The sequence below is a fragment of the Chiloscyllium plagiosum genome, unplaced genomic scaffold (genome assembly GCF_037043375.1).
Source record: "Chiloscyllium plagiosum isolate Xiang-an unplaced genomic scaffold, Cpla_swu_hap1 HiC_scaffold_34, whole genome shotgun sequence".
NCBI lineage: Eukaryota > Metazoa > Chordata > Chondrichthyes > Orectolobiformes > Hemiscylliidae > Chiloscyllium > Chiloscyllium plagiosum.
This window is the reverse complement of record NW_028270172.1, coordinates 11,802,416-11,818,649: the sequence shown is the minus strand read 5'-3', so window position 1 is coordinate 11,818,649 and position 16,234 is coordinate 11,802,416. Positions and strand designations below refer to the sequence as shown.

The following is a 16,234-nucleotide window of genomic DNA, read 5'->3' as shown; positions in this document are numbered from 1 at the left end:
ATGTCTTTTCTCAAATTCGGAGACCAGAACTGTGAACAATATTCCAGGTGTGGTCTCACTTGCCTTCCTTGAAGAAGCTCTCTTCCTCCCTCTCCAAGGTCTGCTTGGCACACCCTCCTCATTCCTGAAGAAGGGCTAATGCCCGAAACGTCGATTCTCCTGCTCCTTGGATGCTGCCTGACCTGCTGCGCTTTTCAAGCAACACAATTTTCAGCTGTGGTCTCACCACGGCCCTGTACAGCTGCAGAAGGACCTCTTTGCTTCTATACTCAATTCTTCTTGTTATGAAGGCCAGCATGCCATTAGCTTTCTTCACTGCCTGCTGTACCTGCATGCTTGCTTTCATTGACTGATGTACAAGAACACCTAGATCTCGTTGTACTGCCCCCTTATCTAACTTGACTCCATTTAGGTAGTAATCTGCCTTCCTGTTCTTGCCACCACAGTGGATAGCCACACATTTATCCACATTAAACTGCATCTGCCATGCATCCGTCCACTCACCTAGCCTGTCCAGGTCACCCTGTATTCTCCTAACATCCTCCTCACATTTCACCCTGCCACTCAGCTTTGTGTCATCAGCAAATTTGCTAATATTACTTTTAATACCTTCATCTATATCATTAATGTACATTGTAAAAAGCTGCGATCCCAGCACTGATCCCTGCGGCACACCACTGGTCACCACCTGCCATTCCAAAAGGGAGCCGTTTTTCACTACTCTTTGTTTCCTGTCAGCCAACCAATTTTCAATCCATGTCAGTATTTTGCCCCTAATACCATGTGCCCTAATTTTGCTCACTAACCTCCTATGTGGGACTTTATCAAAGGCTTTCTGAAAGCCCAGGTATACTACATCCACTGGATCTCCCTTGTCCATCTTCAGAGTTACATCCTCAAAAAGTTCCAGAAGATTAGTCAAGCATGATTTCCCCTTCATAAATCCATGCTGACTCTGACCTATCCTGAAACTGCTATCCAGATGGGTCGCAATTTCGTCCTTTATAATTGACTCCAACATTTTTCCCACCACTGAGGTCAGACTAACTGGTCTATAATTCTCTGTTTTCCCTCTCCCTCCTTTCTTAAAAAGTGGGACAACATTAGCCACCCTCCAATCCTCCAGTCTTGGATGTTTTTTTTAAGGCAGTGGTCGGTAGATTCTCGATAAACAAAGGGTGAAGGGTTATTGGGGCGGGGTGTGTGGGTGAGAACATGGAGGAATCAGATCAGCTGTGGTACCTTCGGATGACACAGCAGGCTGAAAGTGCTGTGTGTCCTTATCTCTGCTCAGAGTTCACATATTTGTACATTAACTTTTCCAAATTCTCACGGAAGACTGTCGACTCCAATCTGCTTCTGCAGATGCTCCCAGAGCTGCCGAGTATTCCTGGCATTTTACAGGATCATAGGAACAAAGGTAGGCCATTCAGCCCTTCAAGCCTGCTCCACCACTCAATAGGATCATGGCCGATCATCCAACTCTGTCCCCTGTTGCTGTTTGCTCCCAAGAACCCTTGATCCCTTTAATGGTTTGGAGATGCCGGTGTTGAACTGGGCTGTAGAAAGTTAAAAATCACACAACACCAGGTTATAGTCCAACAGGATTATTTGGAAGCACTAGCTTTCAAAGTGTTGCTCCTTCATCAGGAGTCATCAGCCAAGTGTTCTGTGATTTTTAACTTTGATCCCTTTGGCCCTGGGTACCATATCTGACTCCTTCGATGTTTTGACCTCAATTGCTTTTTGTGGTAGAATATTCCACTGACTCACCAGTGAACACATTCCTCCCCACCTCAGTTCTAATTGCCTACTCCATATCCTTAGGCTTTGACCCCTGGTTCTGGACACGCCAGTCATCGGGAACATCTTTCTTGCATTTACCCAATCTAGTCCTGTTAGAATTCTATGGGATTTGCCCTCATTCCAGTGAATATGGTCTTAAATGAAACATAACTCCTGCCATCTCAGGAATGGGTCTGCTAAACTTTTGTTGCACCCCTTCCAGAGCCAGAACATCCTTCCTCAGATAAGGAGATGAAAGCTGCACACAATGTTCCAGTTGTGGTCTCACCAAGGCCAGCAGCAAAACATTCCTGCTCCTGTACCCGAGCGAGTGCAAGCCAACAAACCATTTACCTTTATCACCTGCACCCTGAGTGAGTGATGTACAAGGACATCCAGGTCTCATTGCACCTCCCTCTTTCCCAATTTATCGCCATGCCTTCCTGTTCTTGCTAACATCATAGTTAATCCTGTTATAATATCTGTTTTAAAATCAGGAATAACTAGTTGCTCAGTTTCAAATCGGCTCAACCTTTTAAGAAAAAAAACGTTTTATCCTCAGGTAACAAAGATTGCTCAAGCATGCTGTTAATCAGCTGCTTAATCTCAGTTGTATCCAGTTATTTTTAAACTTCCCTAACTCATTCAATTTTAATCTAAAAAGGCCATCCCCTGAGGCAGTCATCGTTGCTAAAAGCTCCTAATTCAATTCCCATCCTGGGTGCCTTTTATTGATCTTGTCTCAGTGACTGGAAATAGTGAGGCAACAAAATGATCAGGCTTCATAAAACAGATGCAGTACAAGATGTTGTACAAATGTACAATGTGAAAATCAGGTGCTCGCACAATACGAACAGGGGGTTGCGTCTTTGAGATCCGAGAGGGAATGATGAGAAACGGCAGGATGAAACTCGAAATGAAACCCAGACCGATTAAACTGGTGATGAGGCAAGGAGAAAGGCAAGTGTGGTCAGTGAGGCTTGGCTTGTGACAGGACAGCAACACGATTGTAAACAGAAATAAGACATTATCAAATATGGCCAGAGGCACCAGGCAGGTTGTTAGCAGAGTAATGCAGTGTGGCCTGGAATTTAAAAGGCTTAAGAAATAGGAGGAATAGGCCATTTGGCCCCTCGAGCCTGCTCCGCCATTCAATAGGATCGTGACTGATCTGACATTCCTCACATTTCTGCCCTTTCCCTGTAACCCTTGGTGCCATGACTGATCAAGAATCTATCTCAGCCTGAGATATACACAAGGACCTCACAGCTCTCTGTGGCAAGGAGCTCCAAAGACTCCCAACTCTCAGAGAGAAGAGATTGCTCCTCATCTCAGTCTTAAATTGGTGCCCCTTTAATCTAAGGCGATGCCCTCTGGTTCTAGACTCTCCCGTGAAGGGAAACGTCCTCCCAGCTGTGTCCCTGTCAAGTCCCAGATTGGGTGGGAAGGGACCGGTGGTTGCAGGTGGGATTGAGAGACCTGGTCAGTTGCTGGAGTACGAGAAGGGAAAGGTGGCTGATAACACGCAGGGTTATCAAGTAGCTAAACTTGTTGGGCTGAATGGCCTGTTTCTGCATGATAGGGATTCTATTCTAATATCATGGAAAGGGCTTAGGTGCATTTGGAAACAACACTGTGTATCTGAAATTAATCACAGGGTAAGGGTCCAATTGTACGGGACAAAAGCAGAGGATAAATGTCTATAAAGCATCGGTTAGGCCAGACTTATAATGCTGTAGTTGCAGCACTGAGTCCCCTCATTCTAGACAGTATACACATAGCCACAGGGGGACAAGGGCATTAGGGACAAACACAGTCTGCATCTCTCTCTGAATCTGACACCATCCCGATTTGGAAACATATCGCCAGGGGGCTGTGCCCTGGAATTCCCTCCTTAACGCATAGTGGGTCTACCTACACCCCTCAGACTGTTCAAGAAGGCAGCTCACCACCACCTTCCCAAGGGCAGTTTTGGGACAGGCAATAAAGGCTGGTCCAACCACACGCCATGAACAAATTACAGAAATACCTGTCAGCGTGAATCACTGGGTTGCAGCTGCTTCTCCAAACACACAGATCACTTCAAAGCTGTGTTTGCTCTTCAATAGTTCTCTTGGACCACACCTCCTCAACCATCATGCTCCTGCTAGATATGGACCAGTATGAATCTTTAAACCACTACCCCACCTCATTCAAGAATTTCTGCTGTGCTGTAGCTGTAGATGGTTTCAAAACTGACCACAATGGGAGCTCTGTACACAATTCCTGTTTAATTCATTCATATAGGCATCACTCCCTGGGACAATATTTACTGTTGCCCCAAATTGCCCAGAGAACATTTCAGAGTCGACCACATTGTTATGGTCACATGCAGACCAGGCCAGGTAAGGACAGGAGATTCCTTTTCCACAGAATATAAGTGAACGAGATGCATTTTCACTGACAATTGGCAGTGGTTTCACAGTCATCATTAGGTTTGCTTTTTTGTGATATTCCAGACTTTTACTGAATTCAAATTTTATCCATCTGCTGTGGTGGGATTTGATCTAATGACCCCAGTACATTAGCCTGGCGTTCTGGATTATCGAATCAAAAGCTGGAAAGCACAGCAGGTCAGGCAGATCTGAGGAGCAGGAGAGTCGACGTTTCGGCCATAAGCCCTTCATCTGAATTATTAGTCTGGTGGCATTATCACAATGCTGCCTCCTCGCCTATCTCCCCCTGCCCCCCAGCGTTGGTGAGTCTACAAAGCGAGAGGTGTAACTATTGGAGTTTCATTATTTGTTGGCAATCTTGGGGCAGTCAGTTACTGCTGGGGATAGAGAGAGATCCATGTTCCACTCCGGCATCGATGCCAGCTGTGACTTATTCCGATCTCACCAGGAACGTGGATTCAAAATATACAAGAAAAGCACCTTTTGGGGAGGCAGGGTGTATAAACACAAGCTGCTTTCGTCAACCACCCTCCTCCCTTTACAGAAACATACTGCCAGCCGCAGTGTTTGAATTACTCGGCAAACTCACAGGAATCTTTTAACAAGGGGTGGGAGTGACAGATGGAGAAAAGTAAACATCAAGTCAAAAAGGGAGAGCTGGCAATATTCACACACAATGGGTTGTTATAATCATGAATCCAGCATCTGGCAATAGCAGAAGGAATTGGATACATAACTATAAAGGAAAAATAAGCTGCAGGGCAACGGGGGACAGAGCAGAGAATTTTGTTTCAATTCAATGCATTTTTCGAAGAATTTGTACTGGCACAATGGGCTAACCTGGGCTCTGCTGCACTGTGTAAGAGGTTGGGAATGGTCCTAAATACTCTCGAATGGGAAGGTGGGTCAGAAGTCACTTATTGGGAATTTGTGTAGCCGCTCCCTCAATTGATTTGGAGATGGGCTCACTATCCAATGAAGGAGAGTGGGCTGGCGCTTGGAGGGAGAGAGCCACCTAGAATCCATCCAGCTTCAGGATGTACTGGACTTGCCACATAAACACAATGGCTACAGGAGCAGGTCAAAGGCTATGAATCCTGCAGCGAGTAACTCAGCTCCTGCCTCCCCAAAGCCTGTCCACTGTCTACACGGCACAAGTCAGGAGTGTGATGGAATGCTCCCCACTTACCTGGATGGGTTGCAGCTCCAACAACACACAGGTAGCTCGATGCCAAGCAGAATAAAGCAGCCCACTTGATTGGCACCACATCCACAAACAACCACTCCCTCTCCCTCTAATACTGAGTAGCAGCAGTTTATACCAATCACCGCGGAAATTCACCAAGCCTCCTTCCAAACACATGATCACTTCCACTGTATTTCCTCATTGCAATTTACCATCCTGTCTATTTTTGTGTGGGCCGCAAATTCAGCTGCAGAACTTTCTATCTCTGCATCCAAGTCATTCATGTAGACTCTAAATAGCTGGGTTCTAAGGACCGAATGGCATCTTCGGGAGGCACTACAGCCAGTGCTGGTAAATGAGGCCCCATCCACCCCTGTTCATAACTCCAGTGGGGTCTTACAATCCTGCCCCTAGCTTTATTCCAGCCACTTGTGTAGCTCTGAGTAAGCTCCAAAAGTGGGGGGCAGCGGGGGAGGGAGGGGGGGGGGGGGGGGGTATGCGACCTCAGCTGTCACATTTTCCAACAAATCCCACAAAGATAAGAAACACTTACAGATATTCCTGGTGGCTTCCACAATGACATCCCGTGTCGGGTCGCATCTGGAGTTGAAAGAGATGTTCGTGTGATCTCCACCTTCCAATCGCAACTCGGTGCCACAGTTGGATGTCAGCTCGGGAGAGGTGCAGATACAAAGCAGGGGAAAGGCAACCCCAGCCGTCTCAGAGATCTGCTTAAATATGATCGAATCACCCTCGCTCACTTTGATTTCATAACTCTCTGCAGGACGGCAAACAAGAAGATTCAGGAGAGTTGCCGGAATATATTTGCATCTTTCTTTGAACAGAAAATCAATTAGATCAATGTCAGCCCTCCCCGGCTGACTTACTGTTGCTAGGTGTAACCAAACAGCTCATTTTTGGGTGAGCTACAATTGAAGGTATGATGTATAAAATTATCAGGAACACAGGTAAGGCAGACAGAAAGAAATCTTGGCCCTTGATGGAGGGATTAATGACAAAGGGGCACAGGTTTAAGGGAAAGGGCAGGAAGATTACAGAAAATGTGGGGAAAATCTTTTCTCCCCCCACCCAGAAGGTGGTAGGAATCTGAAACTCCCTGTCTATGAGGGTGGGAATGGCAGAAACCCTCATCACACTGAGAAAGTATGTGAACAAGACAGAGAAGCTAAAAGCTAAACACTATTGGTGCTGCAAATCTGAAATAAAGGCAGAGAGTGCTGGAGAAACTCAGCAGGTCTGGCAGTATTTATGGAGAGAGAGAGAAACAGAGTTAACATTAAGAGTCCAATGTGACTCTTCACCAGAACGAGGTTTCTATTTTGAGTACAGAAATATGATAGATCAGAACAGAAACCACGGGTCCCTCTCTTGGTTTTCTGCTTTGACCCACTTTGAGTGTGAAGAAAAATTCAGCAGATGCTGCAAGTTGTGACTGTGAATTGGAGAAATCAGAGACCTTTCAGAAATGATCCAGCCACCCTGTACCCCTGCAAATCAAGGGGAAGTATTTGGAGAAAGAAATGTCGAGACGAAACCTTTCAGTCAGCAAGAAGCAAACCATCAGATCTTGTGAAAATATGCAGAACTATTTACCCAACTTCCACTCTGCCCTTTTTCCCCCATCAGGTCATGGGGGAAGCAATGGCCGTGTGGTATTATCGCTGGACTATTAAACCAGAAACTCAACTAATGCCCTGGAGATCGGAGATCAAATCCCACTATGGCGGAGGTGGAATTTCAATTTGATAAATATCTGAAATTAGGAATCTAATGATGATCATGAATCCATTGCTAATTGTCAGGAAAAACCCATCTGTTCACTAATGCCCTTTAGGGAAGGAAATCTGTTGGTCTGGCCTACATGTGACTCCAGACCCACAGCAATGTGGTTGACTCTTAACTGCCCCCTGGGTAATTAGGGATGGGCAATTAATGCTGACCTAGCCAGACACACCCTCATTCCATGAGTGAATAAACTTTCCTCTCTGTGTGTAAGGGGGCATTTGTAAGGCACTGAATTTGTATAATTGATATAGTTCAATGTCATGTTTTACCTGTAGATTAGAATCTGGTTACTTTTAATAAATAGTGATTCTTGTTAAGTACAGAAATCAGGTAAATTGGGGGATTTTGAATATTACTTCTAAAAATCTTTAACTTTTGCACTGACTTTGGAAATAGTCTGGTCTGATTTCCAATACAGCTCCCAGAGAAGTTGAGACAAATGTGTACCTAGGTTTTTTTTTACTATTTTAATTGCTTAAAGTAGTACATACTGAGGATGTGCAAGATTCAATCCATGTAAATGTTATTGAAACATCGAGATTTTGAGGAGACTGGATAGAATGGATAGTGGGAAGATGTTTCATCCTGAAAGAGAGACTAAAACGAGAGGACACAGTTTAAGAATAAGGGATCCTCCTTTTAAGAAGATGTTGAAGGGAAGTATTTTCTCTTAGAGGGTTATGACAGTGTGGATGGACGGCTGGTTTATGATACAGACGAACACCAACAATGTTGGTTCAATACCCACGCCATCTGAGATTAATGTTAAAGGACTCTCCTTCATAATCTGTCCCCTCAGGTTAAACCATCACCAATCGTCTCTCTCCAACGAGAGCAGTTCGTCAGTGCCTAATCTTTTAAAGTATGGAATTCTCTTCCTCAAAGTCGTGGAGGCTGGGTTTTTAAAATTGTTTTGAGGATGAGTCAGATTGTTGATAGACAAGAGAGTTATGGCAGAGTGGGGGAGGGGGCAGACAGGAAAATGAGGTTAACACCACAATTAGAACAGCCAGGAGTTTATTGAATGGTGGAGTAGGCTAAAAGGGCCGAATGGCCTTTCCCTGTTCCAACTCCCACATTGCTGAAGCAGTAGAGTTAATTTGAAAGAAAAAAAGTCATTGGATACAGTCAGTTGGCTTGATGATTGTATTGTGAAGTCTGAATTGCTGGTTTACTTCGAACAGGAGATGCCCTTAAATGTCAATGTAGATTTAGTCAGAATGATTCAGAGTCTTTCCAGACAGTGTGAGTCCTTCAAAAGACTGGAACAGTCCAGACGTGCATCATTTATTCCTAAACTAAAGGCATTGAAAGCACTCAATTTGGCAACAAAGTGTTTAAGGTTTGGCCCAAGGTGGGTCTCGGTCGGTAGCCCCCAAGTTGAAAGGCTTTGGAGTCAAATCCCACTCCAGGACCCAAATGTTAAAAAAAAAATCCAGGCTGACCCCACGGTGCTGTACTTTGGGAGTGTCAGAAGTTCTGTCTCTGTGGTGTGATGTGAAAGCAAGATCCTGCCTGCCCTTGCAATGAATCTGAAAGATCCCAGTGGAACTAATGGGCAGTGTCCTGCTCAATACTGAACTCCAAAACAACTTCACAAAAACACATTGTGGGGTCATTGTCACATTCCTGTCAGACTTGCTGCGAGCAATTTGGTTGCTGGGGTTAAATAAACTATTACAGACGATACACTTCAAATGGATTTGATTGGCTATTCAATGAGTTGGGGCTCTTTTTTTGCTTTAAAGAACTATTCTTGGGATGTAGGCATCACTGGCTGGGCCAGCATTTACTGCCCACCCCTATTTGCCCTCGAGAAGGTGGTAGAGAGCTGCTTTCTTGGATCTCTGGAGTCCATGAGGTTCAGGTACACCTAGCGTCAGGGTCCAATAACTGATGTCCAAGGCCCACTCTTCCTCAGTGAGGGGGGTGGGGGGGGGAATTGGGGGAGAGCTGGGAGCCCAGACCAGGGATTTCTGTCCCAGTCTTCAGTTTGTATTTTTGTGGGTTAGGAGGAGCAGGTACCAGCCCAGTGATTTAGTGACGGATTATTTCGTAATTTGTTTACAAGATGATGGGCGCACCACAGGCTAAACCAGCATTTATTGCCCATCCCCAACTACTCGGGGGAAGGTGGTGAGCTGTCTTCTTGACTAGCTGCAGTCCCATTGGTGCAGGAACACTTACAACGCTTCAGGGTGGGAGTTCCAGGATTTTGGCCCAGCAACACTGAAGGAACGTCAACATATTTCCAAGGCAGGATGGTGACTGACTCAGAGGGGAACTGGCAGCTGGTAATTCTGCCCCATGATATATAAAACCAATGGTCTTCCTTTCTTTCTTTTTAGAAAGTTATCGAAGAATCAGCTGCCTGATCAGAATGACCAGGAGTTATTTATGATACCATAGATTGGGACTGAAGACTTGCTCAAGGAAAAGAGAGAACTTTGTTTTTTGAATTTTTTGTAGTCAAGATTAAATATTTTTCATGAAGGGCAATTAATGACATGAGAAGTAACAAGTTTTTTAAACACTCACCATATGAGCTGCAGTGGATCAAAAATGGTGGCTCACCACTGCCCTCTCAAGGTCAATGAGGAATGGGTATTTCATTGAATCCTTACAGTATGGAAACAGGCCCTTCAGTCCAACAAGTCCACACCAACCCTCTGAAGTGTATCCCACCCAGATCCCTTCCCCATTACTCCACATTTCCCATGGCCAATCCACCCAACCTGCACATGGGAGGAAACCAGAGCACTGGAGTAAACCCATGCAGACACAGGGAGAATGCGTTGAACTCCACATAGATAGTTGCCCAAGGCTGGAATAGAACCCAGGTCCCTGGTGCTATGAGGTAGCAATGCTAGCCGCTCTATTTGCTAGCCTAGCCAGTGTTACCCACATCTCTTGACAGAACACACTTTAAAAAAAAAATCACTATTGCCGAACATACACTTCCTGTCCACAAACATTACTTCCTGTTACCTTCATTATCTGTCACCTTTTAATGACCACACTTATAACCAGACGAACATCAAAAAGGAGGTCAATACACTATCAACATGTTGTTCTTCCAAAAGCCACAATCAGAGCAACTATGATTTTGTTAAATGGTGGAGCAGGCTTGAGAGTCTAAATGGTCTACTGTTCTCAATTCTTAATTTGTTGTGAAACCATTCTGACAGACTTTTCTGATGAAATAACAATCTCCAATATTTATTTGAAAGTAAATGCAGTCTTTTTTTTTCCCCTCAGAAACTAATCCTGGCCTGAAGTCTCCTCTTCCCTCATGTTAGGCCCCAATACCATTCACCTGAAGGCCTGATTGCCCTCTCTGAAGGAGCTGAGCCCTTGCTCTGACTGCTACAAGTGAACAGGACCACGGGCTCTGCTCTACTCAATGGAACCATGTTTACGGAAGTGGCAGACTTTCAAGGCAACATAGAATTGGCAAACGGAAATCTTGATGTTTTCTGAGTGGACTGAATTTCAGAGTTGTTATAGCACAGCAGCTAGTTCTTTGCAAGACTCATGCAATTTTCATCACTCTCGTCCACCCCTACCTTTCCACCACAGCAACTAATTTTTCTTCAGATAATCGTCATTTTGAAAATCTTGATCGAACCAGCCTCAAGCACACGCTCAGGTAATGCCATTCAGAATCTGGTCACTCCATGCCCGAAAAAGAATAGTTATGCCCTTACATTGCCTTTAATTCTTTGGTTCATCACTTTTACTCTCTGACCTTTGTTTCTTGACCTTTCTGCCAATGAGAATGGTTCAGCATTCCTGCTGGAGTTCCAGCAGGAGTTCAATAGACACCCCTTAATGGAATTCAGATGAACTCATCCAGGTGTAAATAACAGAAATCCTGCCTCCTCAACCTGCAACGTCATCGTCTTCCAACTGAAGAATGATTGACAATAAGGTATTGAATCACATTAGTTATTGCAAGCAGACCATTGAAACGGAGGTAATCTCAATAGACAATAAGTGCAGGAGTAGGCCATTCTGTCCTTTGAGCCTGCCCCACCATTCAATATGATCATGGCTGATCAATCTTAATCAGTATCCTGTTCCTGCCTTATCTCCATAGCCCTTGATTCCACAATCCTTGAGAGCTCTATCCAACTCTTTCTTAAATGAATCCAGAGACTGGGCCTCCACTGCCCTCTGGGGCAGAGCATTCCACACAGCCACCACTCTCTGGGTGAAGAAGTTTCTCCTCATCTCTGTCCTAAATGGTCTACCCCGTATTTTTAAGGTGTGTCTCTGGTTCGGGACTCACCCATCAGCTGAAACATGTTTCCTGCCTCCAGAGTGTCCAATCCTTTAATAATCCTATACGTCTCAATCAGATCCCCTCTCAGTCTTCTAAACTCAAGGGTATTCAAGCCCAGTCGCTCCAGTCTTTCAGTGTAAGGTAATCCCGCCATTCCAGGAATTGACCTTGTGAACCTACGCTGCACTCCCTCAATAGCCAGAATGTCTTTCCTCAAATGTGGAGACCAGAACTGCACACAGTACTCCAGATGTGGTCTCACCAGGGCCCTGTACAGCTGCAGAAGAACCTCTTTGCTTCTATACTCAATCCCTCTTGTTATGAAGGCCAGCATGCTATTAGCCTTCTTCACTACCTGCTGTACCTGCATGCTTACTTTCATTGACTGGTGTACAAGAACACCCAGATCTCTCTGTACTGCCCCTTTACCTAAAGTGATTCCATTTAGGTAGTAATCTGCCTTTCCTTTCTTGCCACCAAAGTGGATAACCATACATTTACCCACATTAAACTGCATCTGCCATGCATCTGACCACTCACCTAACTTGTCCAGGTCACCCTGTAATCGCCTAACATCCTCATCACATTTCACCCTGCCACCCAGCTTAGTATCATCAGCAAATTTGCTAATGTTATTGCTAATACCATCTTCTATATCATTAACATATATTGTAAAAAGCTGCGGTCCCAGTACTGATCCCTGCGGTACCCCACTGGTCACTGCCTGCCATTCCAAAATGGAGCAGTTTATCACTACTCTTTGTTTCCTATCAGCCAAACAATTTTCAATCCAAGTTAGTACTTTGCCCGCAATACCATGCACCCTAATTTTGCTCACTAACCTCCTACGTGGGACTTTATCAAAAGCTTTCTGAAAGTCCAGGTACACAACATCTACTGGATCTCCCTCATCCATCTTCAGAGTTACATCCTCAAAACATTCCAGAAGATTAGTCAAGCATGATTTCCCCTTCATAAATCCATGCTGCCTCTGACCTATCCTGTTACTACTATCCAGATGTGTCATAATTTCATCCTTTATAATAGACTCCAGCATCTTTCCCACCACTGAGGTCAGACTAACTGGTCTATAATTTCCTGCTTTCTCTCTCCCACCTTTCTTAAAAAGTGGTACAACATTAGCCACTCACCAATCCGCAGGAACAGATCCCGAATCTATCGAACTCTGGAAAATAATCACCAACGCATCCACGATTTCTCGAGCCACCTCCTTCAGTACCCTGGGATGTAGACCATCAGGCCCTGGGGGCTTATCAACCTCCAGACCTAACAGTCTCTCCAACACCAATTCCTGGCAAATATAAATTCCCTTCAGTTCAGGTCCTTCAGCCACTGTTACCTCAGGGAGATTGCTTGTGTCTTCCCCAGTGAACACAGATCAATTCTTCTGCTATTTCTTTGTTCCCCGTAATATATTCCCCTGTTTCTGTCTTCATGGGCCCAATTTTAGTCTTAACCATTTTTTTGCCTTTCACATACCTAAAAAAGCTTTTACTATCCTCCTTTATATTTTTGGCCTGTTTACCATCGTACCTCATTTTTTCTCTGCGTATTTCCTTCTAAGTAATCCTCTGTTGTTCTTTAAAAGCTTCCCAGTCCTCCGTTTTCCCACTTATCTTTGCTATGTTATACTTTTTCTCTTTTAACTTTATATGTTTCTTAACTTCCCTCGTCAGCCACGGCCACCCATGCCTCCTCCTAGGATCTTTCTTCCTTTTTGGAATGAACTGATCCTGCATCCTCTGCATTATACACAGAAATATCTGCCATTGTTCCTCCACTCTCATCCCTGCTAAGGTATTGCACCATTGAACTTTGGCCAGGTCCTCCCTCAAAGCTCCATTGTTCCCTTTATTCAACAGAAATATTGTCACTTCCAATTGTACCCTCTCCCTCTCAAATTGCAGATTGAAGCTTATTGTATTATGGTCACTACTTCCCAATGGCTCCTTCACTTCGAGGTCCCTGAGCAATTCTGGTTCGTTACACAATACCAGATCCAGAATTGCCTTCTCCCTGGTCGGTTCCAGCACCAGCTGCTCTAAGAATCCATCTCTGAGGCACTCCACAAAGTCTCTTTCTTGAGGTCCAATACCATCCTGATTCTCCCAGTCTACCTGCATGTTAAAATCCCCCATAACAACTGTAGTAACATCTTTGCGACAGGCCAATTTCAGCTCCTGATTCAACTTACATCTGACATCCAGACTACTGTTTGGGGGCCTGTAGATAACTCCCAAGAGGGTCTTTTTACCCTTAGTATTTCTCAGCTCTATCCACACAGACTCGACATCCCCTGCTTCTAGGTCCCCCCGCGCAAGGGACTGAATATCATCCTTTACCAACAGGGCCACCCCCACCCCCTCTGCCCATCAGTCTGTCCTTACAATAGCACGTGTCGCCTTGAATATTCATTTCCCAGGCCCTGTCCACTTGAAGCTACGTCTCAGTTATCCCCACAATTTCGTATCTGCCAATTTCCAAATTGCCTCAAGCTCATCCATCTTATTTCTAATGCTTCGTGCATTCATGTATAGTATTTTTAATTTATTACTGCCCTCACCCTTCCCATCAACTCCTATTTCACTCAACCTTACAGCATGATCCCTTTCTGAGTTTTCTGCCTCATTGATACAGTTGTCTTTCTCAGATCCCATCTCATCAAGTCCAGAATATTAAAGAGGCATATACCTTGCCCTTGTAAGGTCTGAGGTAGCACTGAGATAGAAGCATTTCAATAAAATAAAAGGTAATTATTGGAACAGATTACAAATTGTAATAGGTGTCTCATTTCTTTTTAAAGGCCCTGTGTCACAGTTCACAGGGCAATTACAGTGCAATTACAGTGGCTGTGGCAACTGTTGTGTAAAGGCTTTAGGACCCTGGAGCAGATGGGCGATGATATCTAAGGAACTGCTCCTCAATGGGCATAAATAGCACAGTATGGATGGAGTTAAGGAAGAGGCTAGCAGAAGTCTTAAGTCTAAGCCAAGTGGATATTAAAAACACAACCATGTGGAGGACACCATTTAGAAATATGTGGTAGAGTCTATGGAATAGTCTTTTCATAATATAACTAACTTTAGAGCCTGATATATCCCTGAATATTGTGTGTTGTAGTATTTCCATTTCTATATGTAATAAATAGTGTGGTCTATTAAAACTGAAGATAGTTCCTGACCTTGCCTTCTCCTTGACCTCAAACTCCTGGATGTGCAACAAAATGTCTCAGCAATGCTGCAGCTAGTTGATTGGAAGCGATGATCAAGAATTGAACACTTTTCATCACATGGCTGATCAGAAATTTCTCCCACTCTCAACTTCCTGCTGTTGATAGGTGTAAGAAGGAGATGTAGGTGGATGCAAGACCGGTTGGGCCACCAAGTCTAGGAGTGGGCTTTTAGCTCAGAGGCAGGGACAATACCCATTGCGCCACCTTTGAAAATGTCCCTTCAATTTCCAATGGCCAAGTTGAAATAAAACCACAAATAGTTAGTGTGGGAAAAGCTTACATATTGTTCAAATTGCATCACCAGGTCCTGGAGCAGGTCAAAGATTTATTTCATTCTTCATCAACATGTAGAAATTATATTTAAATGATGAAACAAAAGTGTCATATTAGGATAGTAAAATCAAGTAGTTAATTTCAACCCTGCGGGTGCTGCAGCACTGAAGTATTTTTAATTGACCTTGATTGTTATCTTTCTCAACCTCTCTGCTGCTGAGTAACCATGGCAACGGATTTTTGAAAAACTCAGCCGCAAGAAAATAGAATTTATTTGATATAGCTGTTCAGATCTCTTTTGACAATTAGAAGGAGACACAATTTGTCCTGTTGTAGGAACCGGAGGTGATTTTAAAAAAAAGTTCGTTCATGGGGCCTGGGAATCGCTGGTCCCTAACTGCCCCTTGAGAAGGTGGTGGGGAGCTACCTTCTTGAACTTCTGAAGTCCACGTGCTGTAGGCTGACCCACAATGCCCTTAGGGAGGAAATTCCAGGATTTTGACCCAATGACACTGAAGGAATGGAGATATATTTCCAAGTCAGAATAATGAGTGGCTTAGAGGGGAGCTTGAAGGTGATGGTGTTCCCTTGTATGCGCTGTCCTTGTCATTCTAGTTGGTGATGGACATGGGCTTGGAAGGTGCTGTCTAGGCAGTCTTGGTGGATTTCTGCAATGCATCTTGTAGATGGTACACACTGCTGTTACTGAGCATCGGTGATGAAGGGAGTGGAAGCTTAGACTTTTCAGCTCACTCTGCTTTTCATGGAGATCATAGTTGATCAGCATAATCTCATATACTTCACTTTGTCCTATCTTGTTTACTCCCTTTGACAAAACTCTTATGAACTAGTTTGAGTTTTAATAAATAATTGATCCAACATCAGTGGCCTTGACAGGGTTATGAGGCGTGGTAGTGTAGATTCTTCCCTTTGTGGGAGTGTATTGGACCAGACGATATAATCTCAGAGTAAGGAGTCACACATTTAAGACAGACTCAGAGTCATAGAGATGTACAGCATGGAAACAGACCCTTCAGTCCAACTTGTCCATGCCAACCAGATATCCCAACCCAATCTAGTCCCACCTGCCAGCACCCGGCCCATATCCCTCCAAACCCTTCCTATTCATATACCCATCCAGATGCCTTTTAAATATTGCAATTGTACCAGCCTCCACCACTTCCTCTGGCAGCTCATTCCATACGTGTGAG

At 44.4% G+C, this 16,234-nt stretch overlaps 1 protein-coding gene across 1 annotated transcript in view; it reads right to left on the bottom strand.

Moving 5' to 3' along the window:
- LOC122564531 (CUB domain-containing protein 1-like) overlaps positions 1-16,234 on the bottom strand; it is a 112,982-nt gene that overhangs the window by 35,171 nt on the left and 61,577 nt on the right. The window contains exon 5 of the mRNA XM_043719577.2: positions 5,960-6,184. Within this exon, the coding sequence (XP_043575512.2) occupies positions 5,960-6,184 (225 nt within the window). The remainder of the gene's footprint in view (positions 1-5,959; positions 6,185-16,234) is intronic.